Here is a 16,965-nt window from a genome sequence, read left to right as displayed (position 1 = left end):
TTCAGCCGATGGCTTTACACAACAGTGTGTCTTCAAGTATTTTTTTTCTCGAAGTGGAAGTTCAACTAATGTCTCCGGTCAAAGGTCACGGCACCTGTGCCCGGAGCTCCTCAGTCAGCGCCAAACACCGCCCGTCGTTTGTGTAAATAGTTTATTTGGTACGCACTGTCATGGCGAAAGGTTTGCGGTCCGGCGGCGGTCCGCTGGAGGGCCCGGGAATCTGGTTTGACGGGGAGATCGAATCGCTATAACTCGCGACTCAGTCCCCTTACCGACCGGCCAACAAGCCGAGACCCCCCGCCGGCCCGGAGAGCTCTGAGTTTTGGCACAGGTTCCCTCCCATTCTGTCCCCCCCCCCCTTCGACCAAGTGTGACACTCAGTCTCAGCAATGACCCCACAGGTGACAGGACACACGACCCTCCCCTCCCGAAATAAATACACACTGGTGGCTGCGGCAAGTACAAACACACTCTCATACCATTGAATAGTGGAAAATGCACTGCGCGGCTGCCGAGTGACGCCGGCATTTGCCAACAGCGCACGATCGCTAGCACAGCGCACGCACTGTCATGATGAGACACAGTCGATGGGTGACGTCATACCGGCGGTGACGTCAGCGCAGACACGCCGGCGCGCGGACTGAGTTGAAAAGGAGATATGACTGACTGGCAGGTGGCGGCCGTCGGACGCCGCTGACCCGGAGACGCGACAGCCCGGAGCACCGAGCAAAGCCGAGTCCGTCCCCCGACACGGGGGTGCTCCGCTCACCACGCGAGTACAAAGGACAAGGTACAACAGAACCTGCCGGGTCGAGCTCGACCCTCCCTCCCTACCCCAGCACTCTGCCGTTCAGATCACTCACCCCTCACATACCTCTCTCGCTCACTCACCCTCACTCTTTGGTCGAAGTTGAAGCGCATATTGGTCGCCTGGTGGGCGGATTGCACGTGCCGCAGTGGCCGCGGCGGCCGGTCTGTCTCAGACGGCCGAGGGTGCCGGCCGGCCGGGCGTCTCCCCCGGTAGGAACACCTCGCAGTCCGCTCCCGGCTCGCCGGGGAACACAAAGTGGGCGGCGCCCGAAGTACGCGGCGTCACGAACCATGGCTCGCTGGCCGACGAGCCGCCGTTGACGAAGCCCGAGTCGCCGGACGGCTGTGGGGGCCGCTGTTTTCCGCCGGGTGGTACCGCCTCTAGCGGCAGCAGAGTGTCTCGCGGCTCCTCGGGGGTGGTCGCCTCCGACCAGCCGCCGTCGCCGCCGCCGCCGCTGCCGCTCGGCTCGTCAGCGCCCGGCGACTGACTGATGACCGAGAGGGGTCGGCGCCGCGGCAGCGCGGCGGCGCGCAGCACTTCCCGCAGCAGGCTGCCGCCGCCGGAGCTGGACGCCTCGCTCACAGTGTCCGGAGAGGCCAGCGGCGCCGGCTGGCCCGCGCGGCCCGGCAAGCCACTGATGGGCGGAGTGGGCGGACATGGCCGCCGACCCGTCCACACCAGCTGCAGGGTGCTCACTGACACCGTGTCCTCGAACGGAGGAGGCGGCGGCGGCGGCGGCGCGAACTCGCAGTCGAAACTGGTCTCCAGCTGCAGCCGGTGCTGGCTGACGGTGGCCGGGGCGGCGGCGGCGGCGGGGGCGGCAGCCAGCAGCGGAGACGACACCAGCGGACGCCGCTCCTCAGAGGCGCCACGCAGATGGCTGGCCCCCGACCGGACCGGCTTGGCCGGACCCACGCAGCTCAGGACCTGTACGGAAGGATCGGGTCATTATCATAGGGCATAGCATATGAATGGCCTAAGCCAGACATACGTTACCGACAAACAACGTTGATAAGCGGTGCTTACCGCGAACAACCCACGATTAACACTTCGATGGAGCGTGATTTGAAAAGAAAATACACTGTTTCCATGTGCAAAGAAAGTGTTACGGCAGGTGAAAAGAATAACTGAAACGTGCAAATAAATCATACGGAACATGCCATCATGAGGTGCAAGGAAGAGTAAATAAAGATAAATGAGAATTGAGCATTTATCAACAAGGGCGTGTGCAACATCGACTGCAAGCAAACAAACTACCCGTGTGCGTTAGCGCTGAGCGGCAGCCCCGGCCGGTCGACCTACCGAACCTGATCTCTCCGGGCGGGTCCTCCTCCTCGATCGGTCTGTAGAGCCGGTCTCGTCATACCCAGCTACACTCCACACCGGGCCGGGCCCGCTCGGTCTGTCGTCGCCGCCACGAGTCCGTCTCGGCCGCCAGATCAGCGCTCAGCTCCGACAACTCGCTGCTGGCGTCGGAGTCGAGCTCGCCCTCCTCGCCGTCCGGTGGAGGAGCTTTGGTTGTAGGGACTGGTCTGGGCTGGTCCTGATTCCCCTCCACACCCGCCTTAGCCACACACTCGGTATTGTCCAGTCTTAGAGTGTCGTCCGGGCCAGACTGACAGTCCGACCCGTCAGATAGCCGAGGCAGGTCGCCGTTTACAGGACTCCCGGTACTGGCACTGTCGGCAGCGCTCCTTTCCCATTCACTACTCTCACCGCTGTTACCAGTCTCTTTATCGTCACTGTCCGCGGCGGCAGGGTGTTCATTCCTCGCATCAGAGTCAGACACCCCACACTCCGCTGGCGGCTCCACCCCACGGTTAGACGGTAAAGGAGCTCCCTCAGTCTCCACTCGGTACCAACCGGGTTCAGAGGAGTCAGCCCCAGCAGCCGACACTCTTCGACTCCCGCGCCGCTTGGTGCAGGGTGCAACATCACTCCGACTGGGTGATCCTGACGCAGCGGTCTGACAGCCGTGAAGATCGACCGAGACTTCCTCGGGGTTGACTCGAGCGGCAGCGGCCGGCAGGTTAGGATCGCCGTCACCGGTTCCACCATCAGTCTCCGGCCGCGGTCCACACGTGAAGTTCACGTCAGCGGTCTCAGCGTCCATCTGACTGGCTCCGCTGTTGATGTGTCCCGTGTCGCGGTCCCCAGAGCTGTCGGCGGCGCCGACCGGCCGGCCGTGAGACGAAGCAGGCGCTGCCGCCGTGGAGAAGGCCGTCGCAGCCACACGAGCGGCCAGAAACTGGCCGGGAAACAGAGCAGAGACAGAGATAGAGACAGGCCGACAGATAGACAGACAGTGGCGTGCGAAGGAGCCTGTCACGGAGCGTCGGCTCGCGACAGCCCACACATGCGCTATACCCGACACACATAGATCGGTTAGAGACAAAGATTAACCGATAGTGCTGGCATGGCCGTTTACGAAAGAAAGAACTACATAGAGATCAGCAAGGTGCTAGAAAATCAAAGAACAATAAGAAACATAAGAATTCACAATTAATTAAGAAATGATATAATCTATTTCGAACATCAGACTATCCTACATGCAAAATTTAACAATCATTCGCCATTCTAGAAAAAGTAATTAACTCGACACAATTATTCGTCTCATCAACTACTTCGCAAGCTTCCAAGGCAAACGACCCTCAATGCAAGCAATGCCCAGTGAGCACGACCCAGCTTTGAGGGGCGGATCTGGCAATAAGCAGCCCACAGCTCGGTTTGCCCGGCGCTACACACCCGCTCTCGGTGGTGAGGCCGGTCGATTCGGACGTCTACCCACCTTCTGGAGCGCCTGTAACACCTTGTCCGGCATGTGGTCCTGGATCATCACCGGCGAGATGAGCACCTCGTCAAAGGAGTCGTTCTCCACCCAGATGGCCTGGTACACCGGCTCGCCGCGGCGCACCTTCTTGTCACTGTGAGATAGGGAGGTCACTGTGTCACAGTGGGATAGGGACTGGAGTCCACTGAGTCAGGAACGGCTGATCGGTGGCGGACTGTGTAAAATAGTGCTTATCTTACGTCAGAAGTCGGCAGAAATATCAAAAGCACGACACTTCGCAGGGACATATCCGTCAACATATGTCAGAGAAACAACACAACATTCGTATTGCATTTCACAAGTAGTATATTGTAAACATCGGCTGACCTGGCAGCGATGCCGGGACTGGCGCACAGTCTACGTATCCGTAAAGTTCAGTGTGCGTCATACGTACCCACCGTGGTACTCGGGGTGGTGTATGTTGGTGTTACACGTACCCGCCGTGGTGCTCGGGGTGGTGTATGTATTACGTAGGTACCCGCCGTGGTGCTCGGGGTGGTGTATGTATTACGTAGGTACCCGCCGTGGTGCTCGGGGTGGTGTATGTTGTAGTGGTGTTATACGTACCCGCTGTGGTGCTCGGGGTGGTGCCGCACAATGTGCATCACCCGGCATGTTATAGTGGTGTTATACGTACCCGCCCTGGTGCTCGGGGTGGTGTATGTTATAATGTTATACGTACCCGCCGTGGTGCTCGGGATGGTGTATGTTATAGTGGCGTTATACGTACCCGCCGTGGTGCTCGGGGTGGTGTATGTTATAGTGTTATACGTACCCGCCGTGGTACTCGGGGTGGTGTATGTTATAGTGTTATACGTATCCGCCGTGGTGCTCGGGGTGGTGTATGTTATAGTGTTTTACGTACCCGCCGTGGTGCTCGGGGTGGTGCCGCACAATGTGCATCACCCGGCCGGGAGGGTAGAGCGGCTGGTGCACGGTCAGCGCGATGGTCGAGTCGCTCGGATGAGCGGCGGACAGCTGCCGACCGGCCAGCCGCCGCTGCACCAGGTCACCGCAGGCGGCCGAGGAGGCCTCCTCCTCGGAGCAGCAGCAGCCGCAGCACGACATACCGCCGCCAATAACCCGCCACTGAGGGCAGAGGGACAAACTAGGTCAGATACAAACACAGACAGCAGCCGCAACACGACATACCGCCACCGATCACTCGCCACTGAGGGACAGGGGGACTGAGGTCAGACATCTGCAGAGACAGACAGCAGACACAGACAGCAGCAGCCGCAGCACGACATACCGCCGCCGATAACCCGCCACTGAGGGCACAGGGACAGACTAGGTCAGATACAAACACAGACAGCAGCCGCAACACGACATACCGCCACCGATCACTCGCCACTGAGGGACAGGGGGACTGAGGTCAGACATCTGCAGAGACAGACAGCAGACACAGACAGCAGCAGCCGCAGCACGACATACCGCCGCCGATAACCCGCCACTGAGGGCACAGGGACAGACTAGGTCAGATACAAACACAGACAGCAGCCGCAACACGACATACCGCCGCCGATCACACGCCACTGAGAAGGGAGAAACAGTGGTCAGAAGACACAGACGTCGGACAGTAGCCACACACAGCAGGGCATACCGTCGCCTATCACACGCCACGCCGGGTCAGAAGAGATCAGTGGACGTAGACCGGAAGCCGAGCGAATGCTAGCACTGAAACTGTGCATTTTCCCTTACCAAATATTGAACTGGTGAACCGAACCCAATGGAATAAGCTGCTCACGCTGACTTGGTTACTGCGCTCAGTTTGCGAGCTGGACAGACATTATTGCAGACCGTTTCCACTGTTCGTTTACCGCGCTCAGTCAATAACTGTGCAGTTACCTTGGACTGTTTGCTGTGTTTGATGACGTCCATCAGGTCGGAGCGCAGCTGCTCCAGCTGGTGGAGTCCGATGCGGGGCACCACGTCCTTCCCCACCACCACGGAGGTGATGAACTCCTTCGTGTACTCCACCGCCGGCATACTGCGGGAGGAGAAAACGGCAGTCGGGAGAAAGGCCGGTGTAAGCAGCTCTGGCACACCACATAGGGACGGTAAATCGATACTAGAAAGGTCAATATGAATAGGTAGGCTCAGGCATCGAATTTGAAGTGGTCAATGCACGCTTGGTGTAGCATGAAAGGAATCGGTTTAACCAGAATATTGCGTGCTTATGTGATTATCGTCACGTAAATATCGACTTGAAGTTCCAGCTGACTTCGGCCTCCCTGACACTAAATAGTGTTCTGCTTTGGTCACGCTCCAACTGTATGGATCAGTTAGCAGTAGACCTCTGACCTCACTCCTCTGACCCCGCCCTCTGACCTGAGCAGTCCGCCGGGCGGCGAGTAGGCGAAGCAGCGCAGCTCCGGGTACTGGTCGCGCAGCAGGATGGCCAGGATGGCGGCCGTGCCAGCGCCCAGCGAATGGCCCACCAGCACCAGCCGGTAGCTGGCCGCCCCCGCGCCCGCGCCGGCCGCCGCCCGCGAGAAGGCGCGCTCCAGCAGCCGCTCTGAGGCCAGCTTGTCGCGGATGTAGTGGGCCGTCTGCACCATGCCCTGAGGGGAGACGTGGGGTGAGTGCCCACTCAGAGACCGTCACCGCTCGTCAATGAGGGTGGACTCGAAGAGTCTTACACGTCTCCACGCTCAGTTGGACGTTCAAATGCATTTAGTCCATCAGTTCAACTGCCCGATCGACTGGTTTAGCAAAGCTGATACCAGCGCCAGACCGAGAGCCATACTTTTCCTGCCCACTGGGTAGATGACACTGCGAGCACTCAGCTCACCAATGCACACCGCTCGGCTCCGCCTAGCGCTCAAACCTCAAACCTGCCTCATTCGTCGCCTGCTGCAAAACCAGGCAGGGACGACTGCCAGCCAGAATCAACGGCATGGTAGTGGACGCATACGAGTGAGGTACTTGGGCGACAGTTGCGCATTATGAAGTTATAGTCACCACTTTTGGCGTAGGTCACGTACCCTGTGTCCGAGCCAGTCGTCCCGCAGAGGAGTGGTCGGAATCGGCTCACCCTCACACTCCAGGTCCGTCACTACGTCCTGAGAACAGAGCAGGGTTTGGGCGGTGAAGCTTGGTTCGTCACTTCATCCTGGGAACAGGATTATGGCGGTGAGGGGCGGGACGTGATTCGTCACTATATTATTAACCCGCGCCCCGCCCCGTTGGGCTTCGAGAACCACTCAATCTAGCGACAAGCGGCAAATGGTGTTGGATAGCCCTATCAGGGAACTACCTTGTGACCCAATTTTATTGACCCAGGTCAAACCGATGACGTCACAGGTCAGGTCAAAGGTCCAATTTTCACCGTTTACAGGCATTTCAAGAAATGCGTTGTAAAATCGAGTAAAATGCATTTCATTGAAAATCATCGATGGGGAAATGTTCTTCAAACACATATTTTGCTATTTGAGGTCACTGATACCAGGTCAGGTCACAGAGGTCAGGTCACTGGGGGGTCACAATATGAAAATGTCGTGTGATACATGTTTTATGGCCCATTTTACATGACAAATGCGGTTATGTGGGTCAGGCAGCCTTTGGGGCCAGCTTAGGTCACGTTTTGGTCAATGTCAGGTCAAGGTCAGGTCAAGGTCAGGTCAAATTAGGTCAAATTTCAAAGTTAATATTTTTGCATAAAATGGGTATCGAATCGATGCAGCTCGTCACGGGGAGTTCAATGGTGGTCTTTGTTTTGCCGTACGTGGTCTAGAATCGCTAAAAATTGAGTTCAAAAATTTGACGTCATCATTTTTGAACCGTTTTTTCGCTATAACTTGGCCAAAAAACGAGACATCGATCTGAAATTTGGTATGTATATAGAAGAGCGCAGGGACTATCACATATATTCCGGTTTTTTTTGAAATTCGGAAAAATTTTGGATTCTTTTCAGTTTTTCTAAAAAAATCAATTTTTTGAATTTTTTTGGGGTCAAAAACCCAAAATTTTGAAAATCCGAGATAGCAGTTTTGTAACGCCGGTTTTTGTCTACTAGACCATATAAAGAACTTTGAAATTGCTTGATAACTGTAGATTTGGTGAGCGTTTCAAGATTGCATGTTTTTTGCTCATTTTTGCTCGAACATGCCCTCAGTTTGACCTCAATAACTCCGGACCTAAGGTGACCTAAGACTTGAAATTTGGTGTGAAGGTGTCAAATTGATGCCCGGGAAGGTACTAAAAATTTGGCGGCGCTGCGCGCCGCCGTTTTCTTGCTATTCAGGAAAAACCACAGGCCCCAACGGGGCGAGGGTTAAAACAGGACAGAGTCGGTGACGGGTTGCGGCCGGCTATTCTCTTCACTACATCCTGGAAACAGCGCTTGGACACTGGGCAGTCATGGGGGCTGTACCTGGATATGGTCTGGAGCCTTTACTTGGTCTGTAACCACATCCTGGGAACGCTGGAAAACATGTGCGAGAGGATGCGAGGTGACTCAACCCAGCAGCACATCACGACCACATCCTGTGACAGTGATAAAATGGTGACGGAAGGTGTAAGTGGCAGGCGTGATGTAAACTCGGTCAGGCACGAGCGTCAGCCGGATGTAAAAAAGCATTCAAAAGAAAAGACGCTGACAGTCTAATGTTGCGAAGCGATAGACATTTGACAACGGTAACGCACGACAAAACCATCAGAACCGGGTGCCAATTTACCTGTGCCGCCCACCATCTCATCATTGCGCTCGTGGCATCCATCCAGGCTCACCGTTCATCTTTGTCGCCAAGATTTTTGCCCATCCAACCCTAGCTTTGGTAGACTCACCACCCATTTGCCTTCGCTTCACCTTTGAGGATATTATATCCCTTCACTTCCGTAGACATGGTGTCTGTCTAATGTCTCACTGTCAGTCCACCTCTCTAGCTCTCACCTTAGTGGACACGGTGCCCTATTCTCTCATTTTAATGAAGAGTCCCTACTCACCTTAGTGGACATTGTTCCTCGGATGCAGACGATCACCGTGCACCTCTGGTGATCCACGGCCACCATGAACGGCGTCTCACCGACATCCACATGGTAGGTGACGTACACCAGCTCGAGCTCGTCCAGCGGCGCCATCCGCTGGGTGGCCGCCGTGTTACAGAGGCAGCAGTTGTCCTCGACTACCTCGGCCGTGGTGGCCGGCCGCCGACAGCCGCCCCTGGGGGTGAGCAGTGTCGGTCAGACGTGCGTGCGTAAAGAGAAGGGGGATTGGGGCGTCCGTGGTACGGGCAGAGAGACAGGAAGAAGTATGGGCGCCCACGGTATGGAGATGGAGTCGACAGCCGCCCCTGGTGCGAGCGGAGCAGGTTAGAGGCGTGAGGGTGAGGGCAGGGAATTATAGGAGCGTACAGGGAGGGAGGAAACGGGCAGGGTGGCAGGGTAAGGGCACTACGGTACGGATATTATTAGAGTAGTAAGGGCACCACTGTGCGAACTATGTACAGTCCACAGCAGAAGTAATGTGCGGTTTCAGTCATGGGTATGTTCTGCTTCTGAAGCTTAGGAACGATTAGCCAGACTACAATGAAACTTTGAATGTAGCCTATATGTATCTTCACCCTTGCAGCTGCAATTTTAGCTATTGACATCTTCTTTCCGATCACTCCGCATTAAACAATCGCCAGTCAAAGCCAATCGTTGAGATTGGTAAAACCCTACATTACTTTAGCGGTGGGCTGTACGTTGGTAACAACCAAATTATGGATAGGAATAGTGCTATCTAAAGGAAAAGTAGATCAACTAGACAGAGCGTTAGGCTATAGAGCTCATCATACGGTATAAATGTGGCGCCCATCCGTCATAACTGGACGTCATCATACGCGCTCTAATGGCCGATAAAGAGCGGTGCTGCTCGATTTGAGAGCCCTCGATTCAGGCCGGCGCTGACGTCCAAATAGCCTATCAGGCCACATGAATATGCATTCAGCAGAAAATCCAGTAAAGGCGCGGTCAAGCATCCGTGAAAGTCGAGCCTAATAAAACGTAACATCAGCTTTATCTATCATTATCGTCCAAATTCGATAAACAGATACTAATGCAGTATGCCTAGATCAATAATTCTCTTCCATTCAGTCATGAGGGAGCTGGATGCGTCTCTAGTGTTCAGCGGTGAACTCACTCACTTGAGGTAGGGGCAGAGCCGGCAGCAGCCCGTGCTGGAGTGCTGCATCATGAACACGGGCCAGCCGTAGATGGACATGGCCAGCCTGAGGATACACAGACACAGTGACGTCAGGGCAGCGGTGACGTCATACACAGCATCCACCGACGAGCGGATAGGTGTGACGTCATACATTGAGGAGACGGCGCGGCGCTGACGTCACCGCCTCCCGGGAGCCGCCCCCTGCAGCAGGCTTTGATCTCGTGGCTATGACGTCACACATCGAGCGGTGACGTCACACCGGCGCTGCAGCCGGGCCGGAGCTGGGCCCGGGCAAATCTCAGCCCGGGACGCTGAGATGCCTCGGCACGCACTATTCGAGCCCGTGTGTGTGCGTAAGCAGCGCTCGGTCGCCGGGGGCGGTGCGTGGGTGCGGGCCACGGCTGGCGCCGCTGACATTTGGCCGTGTGTGTTTGTGTGTGCAGGCAGCCTCTCTGTTATTGATTGGACGACCACGAGTATTGACTGGCCGAAAAGGTCACACGATGAGTTACAGGAGGGATATAGAGCGAGAGCGAAAAAACAAGCCACGAAGAAATGGTCGCAGGGAAAACATAACCCGACCATATTGTTATCCGCTCTTGTGCGGCCGTGTTTCCGATTCTGGCTCTATCCCACCATTCATATGGTGGATAAGACAAAAAATGTGAATGGGAACGCAATAAAAAGACGCCCAATAGCGAATCGCCACAGAACGGCGCACACTGTCAGCAATCATTTGTTGTGCCAATGCAGTCTGCTTTGTAGGCTGTGTGTCTGTGCGGCTCCTACATTTACCGCTAGTTCATGAGAACGAATGCGTAGTGCTGTGGCACCCACCGGAGTACAGGTCAGCGCAGATGAAGCGGACTGATAACGGATCTGTTACTCCAGCGGGTTGCTTGACTGGTGCGAAACTGGCCGGGTTTGTCCTCTGCAGTCCCCTCCTGCTCGTCCACCCTCCCAACCGGTAATATACTACTGCGCGACCGCTCGTCACTGTCCACATCAACAGCGCCACTCGGCGGCCCGTGATTTACGTTCTGTATACCACCCCGAGTCTCCCCACTATATCATGGGGACGCTGGTCCTGAGCGGCATTGTGTCGGTAACGATACTCAAACACATTGATCTCTACCGGTGGTGACACTAATTCATCACTAACGTCGAACAACATAGAGTAGAGCCTAGAGGGAACCTCAAAACGAGATCGAGTAAAGAGTTGGTGAGCCGATCGCACCAGTCACTGACCTCATGTAGTGAGTTTTCTCCTGGAAGCGGGACAGAATAGCGCGTTGGTGAGCGGATCGCGGCAGTCACTGACCTCATGTAGTGGATGACATCCTTGAAGAAGGCCAGCTGGTCGGGCTGGTTCAGCGCCAGGAACGTCGAGGCCGGCGTCACCTTCACACCCGACAGAAACTCGTACGTGTCGTTCGAGTTCTGTGGGAATGAGCCAGGTCAGGTCAAGTCAGGTCAGTCATCGCCCGCGACAAACACTCCTACGTGTCGTTAGAGTTCTTTGGACACGGGTCGGGTCAGGTCAGAAGCCCCGACAGAAACTAATGCATGTCGTTAGAGTTCTGTGGATCATGCCAGGTCAGGTTGCTATACCCTCGAGAGAAACTCGTACGTGTCTTTAGACACGGGGCAGGTCAGGCCAGGTCAGCTCAGCTCAATCAAGGGAATGCCGCAGTTCGACAGTCAGACGCCGCTAACCAAGTTGCCATAAGACCGCAAACGCACACTTCCTTTTTATAAAAAAAAACGAGCGAAGTACTCATCACTGTTCATCTTGCTCAGAATAAGTGTCGGACGACAGACGTTATTTTTGTGAGGTCCAAAACGCTTTAAATTCAGCAAGCGAGTTCACTCTTTGTCCATCGGGAAAAAGACGAAAACGAATGCCCTAGCCCAAGCGGATTTTAAAGCGTTTGGTCACGTTTTCGCTGTTTTCTCAGCCCGACACCAGAATACAAAAGACTGGTATTGAAGCTAAGCTCTTATCAATCATACAAAAGACTGTTGTGGCACGATGATATTACATGACCCTATAATCCACAGCGTGACCGATCGCCATACCAGCCTCACTCCAACAAGGCAGCATAATTCCCTTGATAATCCCTGCCTCCTCTCACACCCTGCCAGAGGTACCGCCCCGTCACTCGTTAGTGTACCGCTGCCTCGGCAGTCGTCAGTGGACGCGTATGACAGCCCCATCAGTCGGCACCGGGCGGCGCGCCGTCCTACCAGCAGCCGAGGAGACGCCACGGGTGCCAACTCCGCCCGCCGAGCCGCCCACTCAGGGCGGGGGCGGGGGCGGTGATGACACGACACTACACTGTCGGCTGGAGGCGGCAGCGGCGGCTGAGAATTGGCCGCTCTCGGAGCAGATCCGGGTGAGACGGCGACCTCGCCAAAACTTCCCAAACACACACAACGGCGGGCTGGACTGAGCCGCAGGGCAGTGGCCAAGGAGGCCAATCAAAACCGTCACCGGCGTGCAGGAGGCTGGCGGCCCGCTATCGTCACTGAGTCTCAGAGTCTGAGAAGCGGCACTAGCAGCGTCGACAAACACTGAGTCTTGAGAGTCTGAGTAGCGGCACTACCGTCGCATCGACAGACAGACAGACAGCTGGCAGTGCGCCTCGCGTATCGCTCCTCGAGACCGAAATACGCACCGCCCGTCAGATTTTGCACCGAGCGACGGCACGAGGATACGGGGATCCGCGGAAAGAGGTTAGGAGCAGCGAGGAGGTGCCGACCAGGTGGCATAATACGCACCGGCAGAGCCGCACAGTTTGAGGAAAAAAGCGCTTGCAGCTCACTGACAGAGCGATAGTAGCCGCCGTTAAGTGTCTCTTCGAGGACAAGGAGACTGAGATAGGACCATCGCACACGCACAGCTCGTCTAAAGATTCGACCAACTGACGGCAACTTTAGGGGTAGAGTAGAGATATGCTAGAGATAACAACTTCCTGTGGATTGGAGTGACGTGAGTTCCAGAGATGGGGACGGAGGGCTCCGTCCCTATCTAAGATGTCAGTGTCCCGCGGAGTGCGGGGACAACGAGCCTCTGTCCGGTGTTCCGGGGAGGAGCCGGTAGCGCCGGCGGCTGCCGTTTACAGCACCCCCGACTGTGGCCGCTGATAATATGGCCCGCTAACTGCCGACCACCCATCGCTGACGTCATACGGTCAGTGACGTCACGATCTGACCTCGGCCGGAGCGCGGCGGCAGCTTAAATAACCGACCCGGATAGGCGGCGAACGGCCATTTTTCACGGCGCCTTCACGACCGGCGTTCATGGCTCGTGTTGTGCTTCATTGGCCGCGTCACTCGCGGAGAGTAACGCAGATGGAAAGGGCAGACGTCTGGTGATCCTAATCAGACGTAATGCTAATGTAATCCACCCACTCTTCGTTAACGTTACTGACTTAGAGTTAGACAGAATTACAAGCGACGGTCATTGGTTTATCCGGCGGCCATGAGCGCAGACATATTCCGTACGCAGCGCCGTTACTAACTCGCACACGATGTCGTAACGTTTGCCGAGCTGGTCAAGGGCGGCGCGCCCGGCGCAATGCCAGTCGGCGATAAATGCGTCCATTTGGGCGCCGTCGAGCCGAGCTGGAGCGCCGATATACGGAGCGGCAGGCGTATTCAATTCCGACGCCGACAATCAGCGCCGCTAAATCCGGGATGTCAATAGGGAGCCGGGCGCACCGGCTCAGCCGGGGACTGTCCCAGCGGGCCCCCGCTAAAAGAATAAAGTCGCAAAGTCGGGCTGAGAAACGGCCTCCCAATCTACATCAGAGCGCCCTGAATACATTACCGGCACTCGTAATCTAATCAGCCTATTGCGTCTGTTCCAGCTATCCCATCTCCTTAAGCAACTCTAAGAACACTAGTGAGGAGACTCATTTAGTCTCTACACTATGCTGAAGAAGCGGCTCACCGATTTGACGATGTTGTTCCTCTCGAGTTTCTGGACGCGCCGCAGCAGCACCAGGCCGGCGATGATGTCCGAGGGCACTACGTCCAGGTCGCGGAAGAACTCGGACAGAAGCTGAGCGATATCGGCGAACGAGTTCTGCAGGAGGGGAGGACAGGTCACAGCCAAGCGGAGGTGGTGAGGAGAGGGTCTGATCTGCCGTGGAAAGGCAAAAACCATTATGTCGGGTCAGAAGCCATTACCTCAGGTCAGAGGTCACCCGAACATAATGGGTTTTGCCTTTATACGGCAATGATTTACTCCACGGTGATGACAGCGGCTGCGGAGGCGTGCACAGGCGCCGCCATCCGTCGGCACGGGGATCATGATGATGTATGGGGGAGGGAGGGGTGCGTTACCGCTACATCTCAGCAGCCAGAACCGGGCCGGGCGCCAGTGAGGCCCCTGATGACAGGGCTGCGATTAAGCCGACCGGGGTCAACGGGTATGTAAGACACAACCATCAGACACGGACACAAACATACACACACACACAAAAATCCTTCGATATGCATGCGTCGATAAGCGACAGCGCGTAAGTTTTTCTTACTGACTAGATGCGAGCCTTCGCTCGTCCGGTTCCTAGCAATTTCTATGTTCAATGTAAACTGACAAATATTCTGTATTTACCTGGTTTCGGTCCGACCGGTCCATACAGCAGAAGAGCATCCGACACCGGTTATCCCACGAGTCGCGGTAGGCCCGCAGCACCTTCCTAAGGACACGAGGGGAAGGGGTAATTGGCAATGCCACATGCGTATCACCTGCTTATCTGAATTAATACCAACTAACTTTGCTCTCATGACACATGATGCATTTCTGCCAACTCATTCATATACAAGTACGGGTATGCACATTCAGTCGTTGACGAATCGTACATAAGGACAGAAAGATCGACGCGAAGAACGACTGCAGCGCGAAAGCCAAGCCGGAGATGAGGTCGGACGAGCTGACGCCCGCCACTCTGTAATCATCGTTCATGTGTGTTTGGGCGTCGTAGGCGGCCGGCTCAAAGGCCAGGACACAAACAGCCCAGCAGTTATGGTGCTGTGAAACAAAACACTGCCGACTAGCCGAGCGGCGCCGACGGCAGGTTGGGCTCAGGTAGATACACGACGGACCGGTGTCAGAATGGCAGGGGCGGCGGGGACGAGCGGAAACACTCAGAATGGATGAAAGGGAAAGATGTCAGCGGTTAAAAATTGATACCAGTCTTAAGGGATATACAATTCACTAAGCACAAAGCAGCCTGGAGCATCATGGCATTTCGCTGTAATGAAGCACAAAGTACCGTCCATTAGCCTCAAGACGTCCTGCTTTAGGACGACGCGTGCCTATGCATAGTCTACATGCTGGGCATTGACAATGTATTTCAGTTCTATTGCTACTAATCCAGTCTCTCAGCCGCTCACCGTTGCCGCCAGTTTCTGTGGTGGCTGCCGGACCGTTTGTACTGGTACTTTTTCTGGCCGTCCTTCATAGTGCGCTGGTAGTTTTTCATTTTGACCCAGGACCGGCCGGCAGGGTCGAACGTACACCACACCATGATGAAGGCGCTCGTCACGGAGATCCAGTTGCAGATGACGGCGCCTGCAGCGACAGTCAATCGGTCACAGGCCATAGGTCACCTGTTGTGTCATCAGTGACACAGTCACAGGTCACGGGCGGCGCCCATCGGCGATCATCAGGGGCGCGGGTAACGGGTCAGTGGCATCGGCGGGGGCCGAAGTGCCAATGGCAACAGGTTATCTGATCGTCAACGCTGCATGCAACATTGGCGACCAACAGTTGTCAGGTGCACAGCACAAGCAACAGGTCATAAGGTCTTCGGGTGAACAAAAAGTCTGATCACAGACCTACGCAAAATGTCGTCAGGACAATAACACGGTTAAAAATAACCACAAACATATTCAGTAGACTCATATCCCGACAAATGACACAGAAACACAGAAAGCAGACCCAGACAGCGTGCAAACGTAAAAGTCAGACCCAGACACAGTTTCCAGACAACGATAATTCACTATCGGCATCATAACGTTGAAAAATAAGGATGGAAACACCTCACTTTGCCGCCAGCTAACATCATTGCTTGCCATTCCTCAGCGGACTCGCCCTGACCTACCGTCTAACACCATTACGGAGTGCACCAAAATAGGACGACATTGAATGACCCGCTATAGCGGCACACATATGAAGCGTCCCAAACAGCTGGTCTTTATATTGCATCATTGACATTTACAAAATGCCGGCCTACTTCGCCAGTTTGTCATCAGACCGGGTGGCCTTTCGGTCGGGGGGCGACACAGCGCCGAGCCAAACACGGTTAGCGTCGTGTGATGAGCCGGGCGGAGAGCGGCGTATGATTGGCCGGAGATGGACCGGCGGCGGACGGTGTGGGGGTGGGTCGGGGAGCGCCAGTTCCGCCGGGACAGAGTATAGACACCGGCACAGCACGGCACGGCAAGACGGCGAAGGTAGGGGACGGGACGAGACGAGACGAGACGGGACGACACGGGACGGGATGGAACTGTCGCCGTCTGCGACCGAGCCGAATCGTGCGGCAATTCCGTGTGAATTGACGTTCAAGAGGTTCATTACTTCATACCACAGGGCCGGTCCTTATTCGAATATGTAAGAATTAAAACCATGCGCACAGGAAATCCGTATAGGCACTCGTGTAGCCAGTCTGTAAGGTTGTTTCATCTGGTCGGTAGGTTAAAACACTGGTTCGCAGCGCCAACCCGCACAGCTCGCTGGTAACCATCAGCCGGTAATCAGTAACTACCACCCCCCGAGTGCTCTGTTCCCTGCTCTGTGAACGCTCGGCAGACCCATCCCTCGTTCAGTTCGGTACGACCACCACGGGGGCCGTGGGAAGGCGGGCGCGCCGCTCTGTACCGACTCCAGACAGCGCCCCGACAGCGGCCCGCCGGCAGTCCAGACGCCCCGCTCCGAGCCAAACGACCTACAGCGCCGGCAATGGACGCGCCGACTCTCACCCAATTCACTCTGTATGCAGCTGCAAATGAAGATAACTGGGTAACCGGAGCAGACTGTGAATGTAACGCCCGGTCGGCACCTCCCCTCCCATGGCTCGAGACCGCAGATCACAGTCTGGGCTGACGCAGTCTGCATAATGACCCGGCGCCGCCCCCATATTTCCCAAGCGGCAATATCGGTGACCT

The 16,965-nt window shown here is 55.8% G+C and overlaps 1 protein-coding gene across 2 annotated transcripts in view; it reads right to left on the bottom strand.

Annotated features, from left to right (window-relative positions):
• Positions 1-134: 134 nt before the first annotated feature.
• The window catches only part of LOC122365249 (diacylglycerol lipase-alpha-like), a 51,485-nt gene continuing 34,654 nt past the window's right edge, over positions 135-16,965 (bottom strand). Inside the window, exons 4-16 of one of the 2 annotated variants that reach the window (XR_006253708.1) lie at positions 15,193-15,370; positions 14,411-14,495; positions 13,745-13,879; positions 11,111-11,229; positions 9,770-9,853; positions 8,589-8,805; positions 6,629-6,706; positions 5,973-6,205; positions 5,490-5,631; positions 4,507-4,730; positions 3,600-3,735; positions 2,114-3,059; positions 135-1,738 (exon numbers count right to left, since the gene is read on the bottom strand). Coding sequence is in view for 1 of the 2 variants with exons in the window: in XM_043336284.1 (XP_043192219.1) it covers positions 980-1,738; positions 3,600-3,735; positions 4,507-4,730; positions 5,490-5,631; positions 5,973-6,205; positions 6,629-6,706; positions 8,589-8,805; positions 9,770-9,853; positions 11,111-11,229; positions 13,745-13,879; positions 14,411-14,495; positions 15,193-15,370 (2,390 nt within the window). In the remaining variant the exon portion in view is untranslated. The remainder of the gene's footprint in view (positions 1,739-2,113; positions 3,060-3,599; positions 3,736-4,506; positions 4,731-5,489; positions 5,632-5,972; positions 6,206-6,628; positions 6,707-8,588; positions 8,806-9,769; positions 9,854-11,110; positions 11,230-13,744; positions 13,880-14,410; positions 14,496-15,192; positions 15,371-16,965) is intronic. The other variant, XM_043336284.1, reaches the window with a different exon arrangement.

The sequence above is a fragment of the Amphibalanus amphitrite genome, unplaced genomic scaffold, assembly GCF_019059575.1.
Source record: "Amphibalanus amphitrite isolate SeventyFive unplaced genomic scaffold, NRLGWU_Aamphi_draft 000028F_arrow, whole genome shotgun sequence".
Classification (NCBI taxonomy): domain Eukaryota; kingdom Metazoa; phylum Arthropoda; class Thecostraca; order Balanomorpha; family Balanidae; genus Amphibalanus; species Amphibalanus amphitrite.
This window is presented reverse-complemented; position numbering and strand designations above follow the sequence as displayed.